The sequence below is a fragment of the Periplaneta americana genome, chromosome 14, assembly GCF_040183065.1.
Source record: "Periplaneta americana isolate PAMFEO1 chromosome 14, P.americana_PAMFEO1_priV1, whole genome shotgun sequence".
NCBI classification, from domain to species: domain Eukaryota; kingdom Metazoa; phylum Arthropoda; class Insecta; order Blattodea; family Blattidae; genus Periplaneta; species Periplaneta americana.
Genome location: NC_091130.1, coordinates 78,451,329 through 78,469,631, shown reverse-complemented (window position 1 = coordinate 78,469,631; position 18,303 = coordinate 78,451,329). Strand labels below are relative to the sequence as shown.

The following is an 18,303-nucleotide window of genomic DNA, read 5'->3' as shown; positions in this document are numbered from 1 at the left end:
GCAGATACAGACTGACGATACTGTTCATTCCACCTGTGATTCCCTGTAGGTAAGCGTAAGTGCAACATAGTCAGTCATGCCAGATCAGTCCATGGGTTTGTAGAAGAAACGTTAAAAGTGATAAATCCCAAGACATGGTGCAAAAGTCTATTTATCATTCACTGTATATTAATTATAATATAGTAAACTAGTGCGTATTATTATAATGATATATTCTGAAAGAAAAGTAAATGTAACTACATCACTTATAGTGAAACCTACAGAACAACCTGTCATCAAAGTTGGATTTTCAAAAATCATCGCATGTTAACTATACACAAAGTTATTTGTATGATAGCCAATGGCTATGTTTGGAATTATAAAAATGGTAAAGACGATATACTATGTCACTTTCATATTAATGTTTTTTTTTTTTTTTTTTTTTAGTTATTTAACAATGTTGTATCAATTACTACATTATTTGGCATTGGTGCAATTGGTGATAATGAGATTATATTTAGCAAGGTACATCCGAGGATTCGCCATGGTTTACTGTCATTCGCCTTACAGTTGGGGAAAACCTCAGAAAAGACTCAATCTGGCAATCAGCCCAAGAGGAAATCGAACCCATGCCCGAACGCAAGCCCAGAAGAAAAAGAATGCCTGAGCTATGCTGGTGGGTGGCTCATAATAAAGTTATCACAGTTACATTCCCAGCTCTGTGCATCTGTAGACATGTATCTTAATGTAAGTAACACTCACAGAGCCAAGCACAAGTGTTGATATGCGATAAAACAGCTGAGTACTAGTTTACTAAATGTGGCTATAGTGGAAGTGCACAACATCATTAGTAACAAATTACAAGATGTGCACATTTAAATGTAACTGAACTGTACCGTAATTGGCTGCTAAAAATAACACCAATGGGCTACAGTGTGGTGTTTTTTAAATATGGAACTATTCTATTGGAGGCTTGGATGCGAGTTTATCTAACTGTAAGTTAATGGGTGACAATGTTTACTGCCAAGGCATTAACGTTTCTGATTTGTTCCCAGCCACTTCCGAATACGTGTAATTACTTTCAATATATGTTGTATCTACATGTTATTGTTTTTTCTTTCAATAGTAGGCCTCTTAATTTGCTGATAATAATAATAATAATAATAATAATAATAATAATAATAATAATTATTACTATTATTATTATTATTATTTTATGGCTTTATTTAACCTGGCAGAGTTAAGGCCATAGGGCCTTCTCTTGCACTCAACCACGATTAAAACTTGCTTGCATAGTTGAACATAACTGAATCGGATTTAAGTAGCCTAATTACATACAGATATGATTTACATAATGATATCAAAAGAGGCAGATAAATAAAAATTTACCTAATAAAATAAAAATAAACACAGTGGAATACATATTAATGTTCTTAGAATCAAATACATGAAATCAGAAGCTGATAGTTTCGGTAGCATAGACCATTAGAAAGTATCTAGAGTACACCATAAGCATGGATCTACATTGCATTCGTAATGGATGATGATGATGAAAAATTGTTGAGACATCACGGATTTGTAAATTTGACATGTTCAAAATATATCCCTTTTCAATATACATTTTGGGGAGAGGAGGGCTTTATCTTCTGCTCTGCCTTTATTGCCATTTTTTATTCCTATACTTCCAAAGACAGGTCTACTCTCTCACTGAAAAGCATATAACTTCACAAGAACACCTCTATTCAATTTTCTTTCTCCTTTTAAGTCCTATTAAAGAATTGTTCTAATTGATCCTGAAGTTCCGGTCAAACCTTTCACAACACTCTGAATACAAATATATTTTATAACGGCAAATAGTAAAAATAGCCATAAATCATTAACAGAAAACACAAACTGTGTTACTGACAGGAGTGTACATTTATGTTACAATTCTAAATGCAAAAGGTAAGAATGGAAAGTTAGTTAATAGAATTTAAAAAGGGTGCATCAGCTACTATGGCTATTTGTGTGCTTATCTAAAATTCTTTAAAAAACAAAACATAAACAATACCATAAGCTTAATATGAACACGATTTAAAAACGTTGTCACACTTAAATCAGGTACACAAATGCATTCGTAACAAGATGATTCATTAAAAATCATAAAAATGATTCTAGGCAGTGTTTAAACAGGAACCATAAAATAATAAACAAATACCACCAGAAACAATTTTTATTTATTTTTTTCTTTTTACTAATGGCAGGTGCTTGACTTATGTCATCCACCCATATGAAGCCAGTTGTGTAGACCAATTTACTGAGAGTGTCGTTGTCCACAGTGCGCCACCTGCGATGAGATGAGATGATTATGGAGATTTGTTGGGATGCCCCAGGAGCTTCCCAGAAAAAACCTCTGTGTTACTTGGACTGTGGGCTTGCCCAACACAAGTTATAAATTGGGAGTACATCAGGGATCGAACTCGGATCCACAGGATTATAAGTCCAGTGCTCTCATCGCTAGGCCACCATGGTGGATCAGAAACAAATTATCTGGCGATTTCAAAACAATAAAATTCTATAAAATATTAGGATGTGAATGGTCCAAAGTGTCAAATTTAAGTAAAACAAAGTCAGAATGAGAAGACGCGAACATTACCTGATCATATGTGTACATGAGCTTGCAATACTTGAGGTGATGCCTCTTCTTCGTCAGAAGTTCTATGGCATGAGGAAGACAATAAACTCCTTCTTCATGGGAGTTAGTTACCTGTGTGCAGACAATTGCATTATCTTAGATTCAACGATTTCTTAGCCTCTTTTTAAGTCCCCGTTTCTAAGGAAATCTTCTTTATTGTTATTGTGTATTTGTTAGTAGTAAATTTAATGGATATTAACAATACAGTCAACTCTGGATGTAGTGAATTCGGCTATAGTGAACCTAAATTGTTGGTCCCAACCCGCATACATTAAAAAGTACATTAATATTTTCGTTTATAGTGAACCTTCGCTTCGGTTATAGTGAACCATGTATCTTGAGAAATTCTTATTTGAAGTCAGACCTTCTTGTATAAAATTGAAAGAATGTGTTGAAAACTAAGTTTCTTACTCCTTTAGTCAAAGGACAAAGGTAGGATTAGTGATTCCTAGACAATAAGCTGTACTGTAAATTCAGGCAACGTGTGACGACAATCAAAGGGTTGACATTTTGTTATTTTTAATCCTCCACCATCAAAGAGTTGCCTTTTGTTCTCAGAAATATTTCCATTATGACTTATAGCATCAAAACAACGGAAAATGAAATTGCCTTCTTTTTTAAAAAGGGGACAGACATTATGTCCAGAGCATAAATTGAGGTAATATTCCGATGGCTTTCAAACTCCATCAACCCTATCTCAGTTTCCATTAAGTGACCCGGGAAATTCCAAGACTCAGTACACAGCCACACCATAACAGTGTTTGTCATTTCTACCTGAACTAGTGTTCCAACAGTATATCTACTGTATAAAAATGTCGAAGCATTAAGTGTTTTCTTTGGAAAATAAGGCGAATATTATAAGTGACATTGAACGTGGTCTTTCACAAGCGAACGTGGATCAACAGCATAGCTTAAGTAAATCAACTGTGAGTAACAGTATACAGTGTAATCCATTCCACAAAAATGGAATATTTTATTTTCTTGTTCACAATTTCATTCATTTCTTTCATTTAAGGTTAGGGGAGAAACACTTCGGATATAGTGAACGAAATATGCAAATCTGCAGAGGTTCACTATATCCAGAGTCGACTGTATATAGTGTAAATAAAATATGGTTAAATGGCATAAGGGTGTTTTAATTTCTAAACTCAGTACCTGCCTGTTCACATTAAGTGAAACCCCCCCCTCTCTCTCTCTCTCTCTCTCTTTCTCTCTCTCTCTCTCTCTCTCTCTTGCCTTGCCTTTTACTTCAATGTCATAATAAGTTGGTATCCACTGAAAGATTACTTGCTTCTGAAGTCACTTTACTGAGTGATATATTCCCTTTATATTGTCACATAGATATCGAGATATAATAGCTTGAGTCTCTAACTATAGTAACTCTGTTAAATTCATTTATATGCCTGAATAACTGTTTGAAAGTATAAAAGTATAGAGCAATTCTTGATAGTAAATTTGTACATATTGAACTCAGTCAATGTCTTTACATTTTTTTATGACTGTATCCAAAAATAATCCATGATCTTCACTGCATAGTCCTCTGCACTTACTAGTGACACAAAGAGGTTGGCACGACACATCTCGCACTCATAGTCCCCTTCCTCTTCACGCGCTTGCCTAGCCTTGCGCCGCTTGATGTTTGGTTCTGGCAATGGCAAACGCTCTGACGTTTTCAGACCCAAAGTGTACAGCTGCTTGCGGTAGTCCAACTCCTGCTGCCTGATCTGGAGCACCATTGGTAATACCTACCAACAAAACATCATCTTGTTCATAACAAACTACAGATCTTCTGTGACAGTAGTTACTAAGTTTTTTCTACACTCAGCTTTAGACAACAAACTTTTATGTGGAAAAAATACGCATCCAATGGCTGAGCCAATAAAGTCATTGACAGTATAATTGCTGCAAGTATAGGATTCCTTTATTCATGATATCATGAGTAAAGATAAGACCGTCATCAGTCTATTCGCACCTTTGGAATGGTAGAGAAAAATTGGGTTCACAGTCCAACAAATTATTTGGATGATAAACTTCTAGCAAGAGATGATGCCCTGGCTTTCAGCAATAACCTAATAAATAAGAAAGCCTATATTCTCATAACCTCAAAATTGGTCCTACAAACTTTAATGCAATATTACAGTGATTCCCAACTACCCAACATATGATGTAAGAGTGCATTTCTCCTCTTGGAGCAGAGCTATGGAGCATTCATTAGAATGTGTGGGGGAGCGTAATGCAGTGTTCTGAAGATTGTAGGCTTGTAAATTGAAGCATTAACTCGAAAATTTGTAATATAAGAGTACGCTAAAGTCGGCTGAGAAAATAAACAGAGACATGGTGATGCAGTGTGTGGGGGTTGTACAAAGGTGATGACTGTGGTGGACTGCAGGTTAACTTAGTTTAACTGGTTAATGGTAGGACAGATTTAACAACTTGTATATATCCCTTCAGGGTAAAGTGATGATAATTATTGAAATGTATGATAAAATTATAGCATTAAAGCAAATTTATGTGTGTTCAAAACCCAAGTGACTAACAGAGTAACATTTCTTATTTTCCAAAGTTAACAATGGTGCTTGAATATTCTCTTTCATCTGCAAATATTGAAAAGTACATGTAGACATTAGGCATTTTTCGACAGGAATTTGAACCAAAGTTTAAGAATTACAGCTTTTTGAGTCAGATTTACAGCTATTTGCTACAGCATATTCAGTCGATGTAGATAACATTGTTTTTGAACTGCAATTAGAGTTTGTATGAGTTTCACAGAAACTTTCCCCTAGAACGATTTTCTCGCCTATATAGATTTGCAGCAAAGTTGCTAAGTGCATTTGCTCCACACACCTTTATGAGCAACAAATATACAAGTATTAGTAAATACGTACAATTTTATGAAAATGTTTTCATGAGAAATATAATTAATTATTATTGTGTTATTAATTTACACTGTCTTATTTACGTTTTTAATTGGAAAATTTGAAACTTTTATTGTCAACTGACAGTATGTTAAATGTATGCAACATACACTATGATGCGAAGTTCATTACATAAATAAGCATGCTTTGTTTTGCGCCTTTAATAAATAGAGTTAATCTGGATTCAATGCTATAATTTCTAATTTAAAAATAAGTAAATCACTATGAAAGGTAAAACCATTCTGTCAATTTAATAAATCAGGAATAGCAGTTCTTAATCGCCAGTACTTAAAAATCATCTCTTTCACTGCCACCCACCCTCTTGTTTTACTCCTTTACCTATGCTTCCCCTCTCAAGGAGCTCCAGAGCAGACATGTGATGTCACAGAGTCAGCAGTTGTTAATGTCTGCAATATTATTATTTCAGCACAAAACATATTACAAAGCACATGTTCATCTGTCAGATAACTTGCATGTTACAATTCAACATATACCAAGTCATTATAATTTACAAGGTACTGAAATTGCTGATTCCTTAGTCAAATAAACTTCAAAATTATTACCTACTCCAAAGAATCTGACACACTTAGCTCTGTTCTCAAAAATATAAATGGAATATTTCTTCCAAAATGGTCACAGAGTGCCAAAATACATTTTTGTATCCCACATTCTTTATGTATTCTTTTTCGGTATTTTCTATCTTGCTCAATTCCAGAGTTATATTCCTACCAAAAATCAAGCATTTGCAATATGCAATGTTCGATATGCAAATGATCCTTAATACAAATGACCGTTCTAGATACTTTTATATCCCAACTTTTGCTTCTCCAGAAAGATGTATGGCCTTCTTAACAACTTTACACATTAACTATGGCCTTCTTAACTCTACATACGAACTAATGGATTGTCAAACTGACAGATCATGAATTATTTCTTAGCTGTTGAAATAATTATATTTTAAAACAATAATTGAGAGTTCTTAAACAATTCAGTTCAATGTTTTACCACAATTGATGTTTACTTCGTCCACGACTTTTGATCTACTACTTCTATTACCCACCTGTTTCAAAACCTCAACATGTGCTCTGCCATCTGTGGCAATACTGAAAAGCAATCTCTCCAAGGAGAACATTGAAGGTTCACAGCTGTTTCGAATGTCCTGAAACATGTAAAAAAAAAAAAAAAAAACGTTATTGTTCAAACAGGAATTGTTTTGATAATATAATTAAACAAAATTACAAAACTGTATTTATATGCAAGTTCAAAATGATATTTTTGACAAGGTCAGTGTCATCTCTTGGTTGGCTAATAGACATCAAGGGGCTTGTAACAGTTCCCTGTTAGCACAGAGATAAATGGACCAGTTATGCAGCCTTGTCAGCCTGTCAGATGCAACCTTACTACACACACACATGAACACGAAAGAGTTATCAGAATTTGAGGGCATGGTTCATTTCTCTTTTTGTAAAATCACATGTTATTAAATGAAGATCACACAGAAAGAACAAAGTCAATCAATGTCGCAAAATTTCCTGCATTGGAATTCGAAATGTTATGTATCAAACAGCTTTGACCATAAGCATATAAAATTTTCTACAAATAATCGTATATTCTTCAAGAACATGCATTACAAAATTGAATACTGTATTATAGACTTAAAGGTGGTTTAAGTGTGAAACTATAAATTTCTCTCGTGAAAATTTACTAAATTGATTTAACTCGTTATCCCCATAAGTCAAGTGGTAATGCAGATGTTATTAAACACGATTTCAGTTATATGTTTTCCTCCCTTATGCGAATTTTTCTTTCAGACTTTCTTAAGAAAGTGTAAACGAAGTTTTACTGTACAATCCTTAAAAAGAGAGAAATTTCGATGCATGTTCCTCATGTAGCACTATTGCACAGTAGTATAAAGGTGAATGACTGCTATCCTATCTATCACAAGAATCATTTTCTGAATTATTGTGTGCATATATTACGGTTCTGCTTGTTTAATGAATGACAAAAAAGGAATAATGCTGTAAAAGATTAATTTTGCTATACTATATATTAACACAAAGACTTCTAATATACAGTGAAACCTGTCCATAACGGAATCACATGTTACCACATTTTTTTTTCTGTTGTGCACAGGTTTCCATTGAGTACAGGTTTCGGTAAAGTAAGTCCCAGTTTACATACCTATTGTGTACTGGAATTCTGTAGAACACCTAATGTTTGATGTGTTCCTACTGTTTTGATAACCATACTCGTATGTGTATAATAAAATATATTACACTATAACACTCTTATTACACTTTATTAAACTTCACAGAAGAAAAGGTTATCAATTTTTTATTTTTTATTTTAATAGGTTATTTTACGATGCTTTATTAACATCTTAGGTTATTTAGCATCTCAATAAGATGAAGGTGATAATGCCAGTGAAATGGGTCTGGGGTCCAGCACCGAAAGTTACCTAGCATTTGCTCATATTGGGTTGAGGGAAAACCCCAGAAAAAACTTGCCTCGACTGGGAATCTAGCCTGGGCCACCCAGTTTCGCGGCCAGATGCGCTAACCGTTACTCCACAGGTGTGGACAAGATTACCAATTAGCTTTTCACTGTTCTGCGTCTTTATAAGAGAATGCATTATTTGCAAAGAATTATTGGACTCAATTATGAAAATAATTAAGGATTGTTTTCTGAACGTAATTTAAGTGTGGAAATGAGGATTATTTTCTGAATGTAACTTGTTATTCCTAATTTATCTGCTACCTCTCTAATTTTCTATTGTGGAATGGGTCCAGACACACTGATTTTTTGTTTTTTTGCCCTAGAACTTACAAACCAGTCCCACACAATTTTATTTGTCTTTGTTCTCCACGTCTTTCGGTTTCCTCTTCACAGCACCATTTCCACTCAGTCACTTGTTCTTTATTTCCAATTTTGATTTTAGAATTCCGTAAACCTGTGTTTTTAAATTTATCTACAATCTGCTTTACACTCAATTTATCTTTTTCACTTGCCTCTATCACTTAACTTTCGTGTTGAGATCGAGAACAACTCTCTTCTTTGTAGTCATCGTTGATTATGAATACACTAACCGACCTTACAGAGAGCAACTGCAATTTTAAAAGAGGACTGACTCTCCCTCATTAACAATGATACAGTACCTATTCACTGTCTCTTATTTTCACTTTGGTACACACAAAAGATACTTTTGTAGAGAATGGTAAAAATATACATTTGTACGTATGTACCGGTCTACCACAAAGCTCTGGCGGTCCCAGTACAGATAGAATTCCAAGGCAAAGGGTTTGCTGAATGAAATGTAGGGTCATTCATTTCTCAATACTGTTAACATTTTACAGTAATTGTCTTGCAACTTAGGGTGATTCACTTCTGTATACTGTTAAAACTGTCTTGCAACTTACATTGCTTCTCAATACCAAATTTTACTTCCAATGTTCAGAAAATTTAACAAGCAAAAAGTGTTACAGGGAACATACAAAAATGTTGTTGTTGTTTTCTAATGCCAGACATTTGACAATAAAGTCATTTGACCTCTTGCACTCCAATATTTTTCAAAGATATTATCATGGCCAGCCACTGAAGCACAGATTTTGAGGTGTTCCGAATCCATTTCGAACATACAAAAATAAAAACACATAAAACTGAGACTCTATATTCCGTTAAACACACCCAGTATGGTCTCTGTTTCTGCATTGGACAGGTCCGTTTAATACAAGTTATTTTATATGTATTTGAACGTAAATTTCACGGTACCATAGAATTTCTCCCTTAAGGCAAGGTTCCCAGTTAGTACAGGTTCCGTTATGTATCTTAGTTTGCAGCATTTGTAAATTGTAAGCATTGGACCCACCTTGAAAACCTGCTCTGCCGTGTTGAGCCAGCTGGGTTGTGCAAAATACACACTCTCTGACACTAGATAGCCAGTGCAGATGCTAGAAGTGAACGCACGGGGGAACACCAGGATGAACTGGCCTGGCTCCTGCACTGTGTGGCACAAGGAAACACCATGCTTCACCAACATTGGCGGGGGGACCATGGCCGTGTCAGAGGGCAGCCAGATCGTCTTGTTCTTGCAATACCTGGGCACCAGCTTCGTCAGAGCTGCTCTGAATACTGAACTATACTGATCTGGAATACCATACCTGCAACATACAACAGATTAATTAAAATTATATTCTAACATTACAACCTATTTGTTTTTCTAAAACAAAATCATTTACTTTCTGGCATCACAGTGAAATATTTACCATTTCAGTTCAATTTTCATAATTTGACATGTGGTTATTGATCATAGTTGTGTTGATTTTCTTACAGATGGTCCACTGTAGCTGAATTCAAAATTTATATTTTTAATGTTACTAGACTTCGGTGCAGAAATGAAGTCAAGTGAAATATGTACATGCTGTAGCACACAAAATCACGTGAAGCTACTTGAGGCAATGAGCTTCAGTCTGTTTGGGGGTCTTGTTCTGTTTATAATGGTGGTTTGTTCTGTTCTTATATATCATATTCTCATTATTTCACTACACTATGGTTTACTAGAGTTGTTATTATTTGGCATGTGTGAATTGGAAAACGAGTGGTCTAAACACGTTGTCTTTAAAGTTTACCAATACTTCCTGAGAGTGGGAGGAGCATCGTCAGTATGGCAATAACTCAAGCTATATATATATATATATCTGCTCAGTGCCTCTTAACTATCTGTCTTCGTTCCTGCATCAAATTATGATGCATTAGAACTGTTTTCAGCAATTGTAGTAATGCTGATTAGAGTGCATCTTGGCTGGAAAGATTATCTGAAGGTGCATGTGTGTGTGCAGCAATTATAACATCAGTGTTGAGAGCAGTCACAGTGCATAAAAATATGACTCTGCTACATACATGTGAAAATGCTTAATTTTTTCTGATTACAAAACCTCATCATTCTTTCTACTAACACATCGACTGCAATCCCAAGAGTCTAGAAAGTAGATTGCAATATAAATTGCATACATCGTAAATATTAGAGTTTATATCTGCTTTCTCAGCTTATTAGACTTCGCCTCTAGCTAAGTTAATGAAAAAAGTATGTTACAGACATCGTCAATTTTCCTCTAAGCTGAAAGTTTCTTTTTAGAAATACAGTGGATCCAAACAAAATACAATTTTTACTGTGTGTGTATGTGCAGTCAAATTTATCTTCGTCAAACTTTATTTGATATTTCATTTACTCTCAAACTGGCTACAAGATGGATGCCATCAGGTCAGCAATTAATTAATTTGTTTGGTAATATGCTTTCCGAATTCGTTGCCAGGTTGCAAAAACGAAAATAAACAAGTTAGATTGCAGTATCTTAGGGTCAAATTCATAGTTGTCACTTATAAATTGAGGAAACACTTAAGTAATGAGCATTTCCTTAGCACTTATTTCAGATCGTATTGCAGAGACGCCACTCATTCATATGCCCTGAGCATTCCCTTGACATCGAAAGAAATATGGCAACATGGCTAGACTTGAGCGCTTTCGCACATTCAATTGTTTTCCCGCGCCTTCAATTATTGTAAAATCGACAATATTATCGTAGACCAGGGGCGTATTTTGCGGACTACCGGGGCTACCAGCGGTAGCCCAAGGAAATTACAAAAGAAAAAGTTTATAATATAACATAATGTAATAATTTTGTATTACCGTATTAGTTTTACCACAGTAATTAAAATTAAAGTAATTGTTAGATTTATATGCGCTCTCTCCTCTCGAAAAGAAACAAGTTGTCAAGGCGGCATCACTGGAGAAACCGCTGCTACCGTTCCGCTCACGCACAACTGTCTCACAACTGCCCATCCCCCGCTCCCCTCTGTTTCCATCGTGCACTGTAGGCCGGGTGAGTTGCCGCTCTCGTGATCGGTTTCTTCGCAGGCGCGAGCAACATTACGCTTAGTACGCTAGCTCATGAATGCGATTGTGTTCTTGCAGTGCAGTATTTTAAATCTGTGATTTGTTCAAGTGTCTAAGAGTTATATTAATTGTGAATTATTAAGTTTTTAATTTCCCAATTAAGTGATATTGTGAAAAATATGGCAGAACAAGTTTCTGGAGAGGTTTGTGTTGAAAATGACTGTGTAATAGAAGGTTTATTAAAAGTGTCTTTTAACCGTCGTACATACAGTACAACGAGAAAGTTGAAATTGTGAAAATGGAAAGACCAACTCCTGAGTTAAATTTGTCCATGGACGTAAAAGAAAAACAGCGTGAGTACACACGCCATTTCACTTCAACATCATATGGTAAGTGGAATTGGTTGTGTGGTAGTTCTAAACTGTCTAAACTATTTTGCTGGCCATGTTTGTTATTTAGCCGTGAAACTAATGTGTGGTCAAAAGAGGGGTTTTCTAATATGAACTCCCTTCGAACGGCAGTCCTAAAACACGACAAATCAAAAGCTCATATTTATAGTAGCATGAAATTTGCAAACTTTGGGAAGACAAGAATTGATTTACAGCTAGATAAGCAAAAGGCTCTACACATCAACCGACACAATGCTCTTGTGAAAAAAAATCGGGAGATTTTACTGCGTCTTATTAAAGCAGTCTGCTTTCTAGGAAAACAAGAATTGGATTTTCGGGGTCATAATGAGAGTGTGGAATCAGACAATAGAGGAAATTATATTGAATATTTAAGTTCCTTAAGTGAATTTGACCATTTACTGGCCAATCATCTTGAGAGTTCAACAGTATTCCGTGGTACTTCTCCCGCAATTCAGAATGACTTAATATTTGCTATAAGTGGGGTTATGATAAAGAACATAAAATCTGAAATAGAAGAAGCACCTTTTGTGGCCATTGTTGTTGATGAAACAAGTGACTGCTCTAATCAGAGTCAACTGTCCACTGTTTTAAGATACGTCAACAGTACTGCCAATGTTCAAGAACGGTTTATAGGATTCACAAATGTCAGTTCAGGCAAAACTGCTGCTGCTTTGTTTCAGCATGTGGAAGGTGTTATAGCAGAATACAATGTCGGCAATAACTTAATTGCACAGACATACGATGGTGCTTCAGTTATGGCGGGAAATATTAATGGCTTAAAAACAAAAGTTCAACAAAAGTATCCTCAAGCACTATTTGTGCATTGTTACAGCCATGTTCTGAATTTAGTTTTGCAACAAACTACTTCAACCATTCCAGAATGCCGCATTTTTTTCAAAACACTGTCGGGTTTAGCTGCATTTTTCTCATCATCTCCTAAAAGATCAGAAAAACTCAAGGAATTTATGAAAAAGAAACTCCCAAAAGTAGCACCAACTACATGGAATTTTACATCTCGGCTTGTAAACACAGTAAAGAAATACAGAGAACAACTGACTGCTTTCTTTGAAAATATCATTTGTAATGACTCTGAAGAAAACTGGGATGATGATGTAATTGTGCAGGCTCAAGGATATTTGTATTTTTTCACACAGTTTCAGAATATATTTCTTCTTGAAGTCTATGCTAGAGTGTTCGCACATACAGATGTGCTCTACAATATTCTTCAGACAAAAAGTCTAGACATAGCATACTGCTTGCAAGAGGTATCAAAGTTAAAACATACTATATCCGAGTTCAGACGTAGTGGGTTTCCATCCATATGGAGTAATATGGAAAATGAAAATTCTTCAGACAATACAATGGAACCACCATTAAAGCGAAGAAAAGGAGATGAATTGAAATACAAGCAGCTGTACTACAGCATACTAGATCGTATGCAAATGGAAATTACTGACAGATTTTCTGATTATGGAAAGCTTCAGTTCACACAGCTTCTGGATTCTCAAAAATTTTCTGATTATAGAGAAAACTTCCCGAATGAGGCACTCAACAAATTATTTCAGTCCTATAACAGTCACTTTGATCAAGTACGTTTGAAAAATGAATTAAGTGTAATATATTCAGCAGAAATCTTTGATTTTTCGAACAAACCTATCCATGAAATATTATCTGCCATATATGAAAACCAGCTGAACCAAGTTATTCCTGAAGTCCTTAAATTGGCAACATTAATTGTGACAATACCAGCTACGTCAGCATCGGTAGAAAGAACATTTTCTGCGTTGAAGAGAATAAAATCCTACTGTAGATCAACTCATACACAAGAACGTTTATCCAGCTTGGCACTGATGTCAATTGAAAAGTCATTTCAACAGAAACTTCGCAAGCGGCCCAACTGTAATTTCAATGACGAAGTCATAAAAGTATTTTCGTCCCAATCAAGACGTCTGGAATTCACATATAAATAGGTAAGGAATTTTATTATAGGGATTTTAAAATATATTTTGTGTAACAATAGGGTCAGTGGTAGCCCAGACCCTTAAACCAGTATACGCCACTGTCATAGACAAATACAAAAGTAAATATTACAGAACTAAAAATTATACAAAATGTCGAGAAAGCATTTCACAGAAGAAGAAAGAAGTGAGCTAAGAGAACTAGTTATGAAATATAGAGATATCGTCGAAAGTAAAAAATCTGATAATTGTTCTCTCCAAAAGAAGAAATTGACATGGGACAAAATTGCAGTTGAGTTTAATGCAAACTCTGGAAATATTCCTGTAAGTAAATAATTTTAATTTATTTTTCAGTTATTTTATGGTATACACAGTGGAAGTGGCATAATTACGCAAATTTTAACAGCCTATTCCTTGGGTAGAATACAAACGAAAATGCAAATAACACTTTGTTGGAACGTGAATACTTTTCGAAAAAATATCACTTCAACTTTGTAGGCCTATAATAATTAATTATTATTTATATAAAATAAACATAATGTATTATTTCTTAAATTAAGTTTTTGTTACAGAGAAATTCAGACCAGTTGAGGAAGCTGTGGGATAACATAAAATTCCAAAGGAAGCTGGAATTTGCGAAGGAGAAGAGGACATTGTTGAAGACTGGTGGTGGTCCAACCCTTGACGTAAAAATTGAAAGTGATCCAGAACTGGACTCTTGTGGTGTAGATATAGAACTGGTAGACACAATTGACAGTGACAGTATTAAATTAATAGAAAATAATACAGCTTTGCAGGATTATATAATCATAGATGATGTTCTGTTTCCGCAAGAAACAAGAGAAACCACTGCTTTTCAGTTGGAACCATCCACTAGTTTATTTAATAATGATTCCGGAGCAGAAAAAGAACAAACCCCAGTTGTATTGACTCCATTGACAGACAACAGACAAGAGGTAGGAACTTCAGGACAGGCAATTGTAGATGGCAAGAAGAAGACGAAGTTTAACAAAGTTCATTTTTTGAAAACCGAATCAGATTTAAGTATTGAAAAGTTGAAGTACTCATTAAATTTAGAGAAAGAGTTGGGAGAGATGAGGAAAGAGCAAGAGCTGCTTAAAATTAAATTACAAAAACAATTGTTAGAAACAGCCATACAAGAGAATGCTTTCCTGAAAGAGAAATGGGAATATTTTAGAAAGTCAGGTAAATGAAAAATCATAAATCTGAGTGAAATTGAAAGAAATTTTTTTTTTTCCTTTGATTAAGTGTTGATATGGGATCCAATTTGGCTACCGGTATATTACAAATTCCAATTGCATTCTGTTGTTTTTATATTATTATTTGTATTGGAATATGTTAGCTTCAGTGTTGATTTTGGTATTTTGAGATACTCTCATAGAACTGAGAAAAAGCTTATGAATAGTTTTTATAAACAGTTCATTGTACAAATGTGCATTTCAAACTAATTAAAAGTGAGTTTGGATAAAATGTCTAATTTCTACACCTCTGGCATTTTCTGGAAGTGGAGCTGCTGTAATCTCAATAATGTCTCTGCCTCCTTCTAATTCTTCTACTTCCCAAAGATCTCCAGCTTGTATTCCCAAATTATATAAAATGGCACAAGAGGTTATTATTCTTGTGACATTTCTTAACTTATTTTGCATTCCAAAATAAAGACAAGGGAATCTTCGTTTCCATCTTCCAATTGTTCTTTCAACTCCACTTCTAGTAATTTTCAGGCTGTTATTGTAGTTGTGCTCTCGCTGATTGACTGGACGTGGAACTGGAGTATAAATATAACTCTGTTGGGGATACCCACTATCAGCAAGTAAGTGTCCAGGAATTTGTCTCTCACTCAATGTAACTCTTATTCCACTGTTTTCAAAAATTCTACTATTGTGTGCTGAACCAGGCCATCTTACAACTATGTCTAGAATTTCATCATTAGGTCCACTAACAATCTGTACATTGATAGAAAAATAAGACTTCCTATTTCTAAAAATTTCTCCCCTATTTCCCCCAGGACTTTTTTATTGGAATTTGGGTGCCATCAACAATTCCAATAACTCCAGGAAAACCAGCTTTTTGAAAAAATTGTACACGAATATTATTAAAAGCTTGTTGTGTTGATGGAAATTTGATGAACCTCTTCACATGTCGCGCAAGAGTTTCGGAAACCTCTGAAATAATCTGGCACACAGTTGATTGGCTCAAGTGGTATAAAACTGCACAAACCAACTGCAAAATAATAACAAAACCAGAATAGCTTGATGTGTTGTAAAAATAGGTTATTATTACATTATTATCAGTTATTAATGTATTATTGCATAAACCTACCTGAAATGATGCTGTAGCATAAAATCTCAAAGCAACCAGTATTTTCAGCAGTGGTGAAATCGGTAAGCCTCTCATGGTTGTATTGTGATTTTCAATGAGAGGCACCAGAATATCCACAATAGTGTTCTTGTTGAAACGATATCTCCTTTTAAATTGTTGGTCACTGTACATCTCTAAAGGGTTTTCCATATCTCTGATATATCTTTTGTTTGGTCGAAACACATTTTCATTGTAGAACTCAATAAATTCATCAAAATCATCATCCATTATATACTGAATCAGCTGATTACAATGAACATGAGGAAACACTTGAGTAAGCTGACTAGCTACCTTATTTGAATAAGTGTTCACTTGAGTGGGATTTATGAATTGAAAATGATAAGCAACTGCTTAAGTGTTTCCTTAAAATAAGTGTTGACTATGAATTCGGCCCTAAGTCAAACCATATACTGGAGTGACAAAGTAAAAGATCTACTTTCATCTGTAAGTTCTAATATAAATAGTAAGCTTACTTTCCAAAATCTAATTTACTTACAGTCATTTTATGATTGAGGAAACCATTTAACACTCCGATCAGATTGACTGGCCCAGGATTTGAACCCCAGACTTTTCGAGTGCAAGTTTAGTGTATTCGTACTTGCTAGATACTAAGCTAATTATTTTATTTACTGAAAGTATGTGTAATCACTTGGACAATAAATTATCTGATGATAATCGATAAGTTAAGAGAACAAGCTTTCGATTCCTTTGCTATGGTAGATGCAACTAAGTTTGAGAAAATAATGTTAAAAGAATGATAAAAAAAATACTTAGTAATTAATAAAAGTATTATAGCAATTCCATCACAACAATACTGTAATTTGAAATTCGTCATTTCTGATAAAATAGAGTGTTTCAATGAAGGCTTTAACAGATATGTTGAACTACTTGCCTGAAAACAAACAGTTTGAAGTGTCAATAATTCTTGTGGGGAAGTATCTCTAGTTGAGCTTCTGTCTGATATGTAGCCTATATCTATTATCAGGCAGTACATCTCACTTGACAATATGTGTCAGAGGAAGATTATTGTTTGTATACATCTGAAGTCTGATTAGTGTAATATGTAGCTAGTGAGCGACGTATGCAATGGAGGAAGAAATGAACTGGCCACCTATCCCATTATCTCCTGACTTAGTTGCCTCATGAGTGATGACCTATTGGTGTCACTTATGAGGTTCAGACCTATCTTCGTACAGCTGACTAAACAACAACATATGTGAAACATTTCAAGCATCTAATGCTGAATGCAATGTCAATTTTGTGTCACGAATTCGATAAAATTTAAATCTAGAAATAAACTGGAAGTTAAACATTTGTATAATCTGATAAGAATTAAGACTTTTCTTTTATTTAGATACGAAATTCACAGTGACAATGTTTATAGTCAAAGAATTTTTCGTTAGGAAACAGAAGAAAAAGTTTTCGAAAACGAAAAGTATTTGTGCTACAATTTATTGTAACATTTAATTAAGGTCCACACCTGTGGAGTAACGGTTAGCGTGTCTGGTCGCGAAACCAGGTGGCCCAGGTTCGATTCCCGATCGGGACAAGTTACCTCGAGGTTTTTTCCGGGGTTTTCCCTCAACCCAATATGAGCAAATGCTGGGGTAACTTTCGGTGCTGGATCCCAGGCTCATTTCACCGGCATTATCACCTTCATCTCATTCAGACGCTAATAACCTAAGATAAAGCGTCGTAAAATAACCTGCTAAAAAACATTTAATTAATAAACAAAATCCAAAGCATGCAGATTTTCAATTTTCGGAAATATTCGCATTATGCAAATAACAGGAAACTTTTGAAGTGCTATGAAGCTGTCAAAATTATCTATTCAGAACAAAAGGACGTCTGCAAAGCTGTATCAGTCTGTCAAGTGAAGTGCTGATGTACTTCGGTATTCTTCAATGTGGAAACGGAACTGTCATGTGAAGTTGTTTTCATAGGTTAGGGTGCATTCACATACAAAGCTGGCAGTAAGCGACTTGTCGCCAGTGGCTTGTTTACAAGCGCTTGCATGTTCTGAAAGGTTCATGTACAAAACTGGAAACAAGCTCATGCTGAGCTACTACTCGTGATCAGTAGTGAGATGAGTTATTTT

At 34.9% G+C, this 18,303-nt stretch overlaps 1 protein-coding gene across 1 annotated transcript in view; it reads right to left on the bottom strand.

Moving 5' to 3' along the window:
• The window catches only part of Jarid2 (Jumonji, AT rich interactive domain 2), a gene marked incomplete in the record, with an annotated part of 573,379 nt that overhangs the window by 10,996 nt on the left and 544,080 nt on the right, over window positions 1-18,303 (bottom strand). The window contains 4 exon segments of the mRNA XM_069845635.1: window positions 2,615-2,725; window positions 4,204-4,398; window positions 6,629-6,727; window positions 9,434-9,725. Coding sequence (XP_069701736.1) covers window positions 2,615-2,725; window positions 4,204-4,398; window positions 6,629-6,727; window positions 9,434-9,725 — 697 coding nt within the window.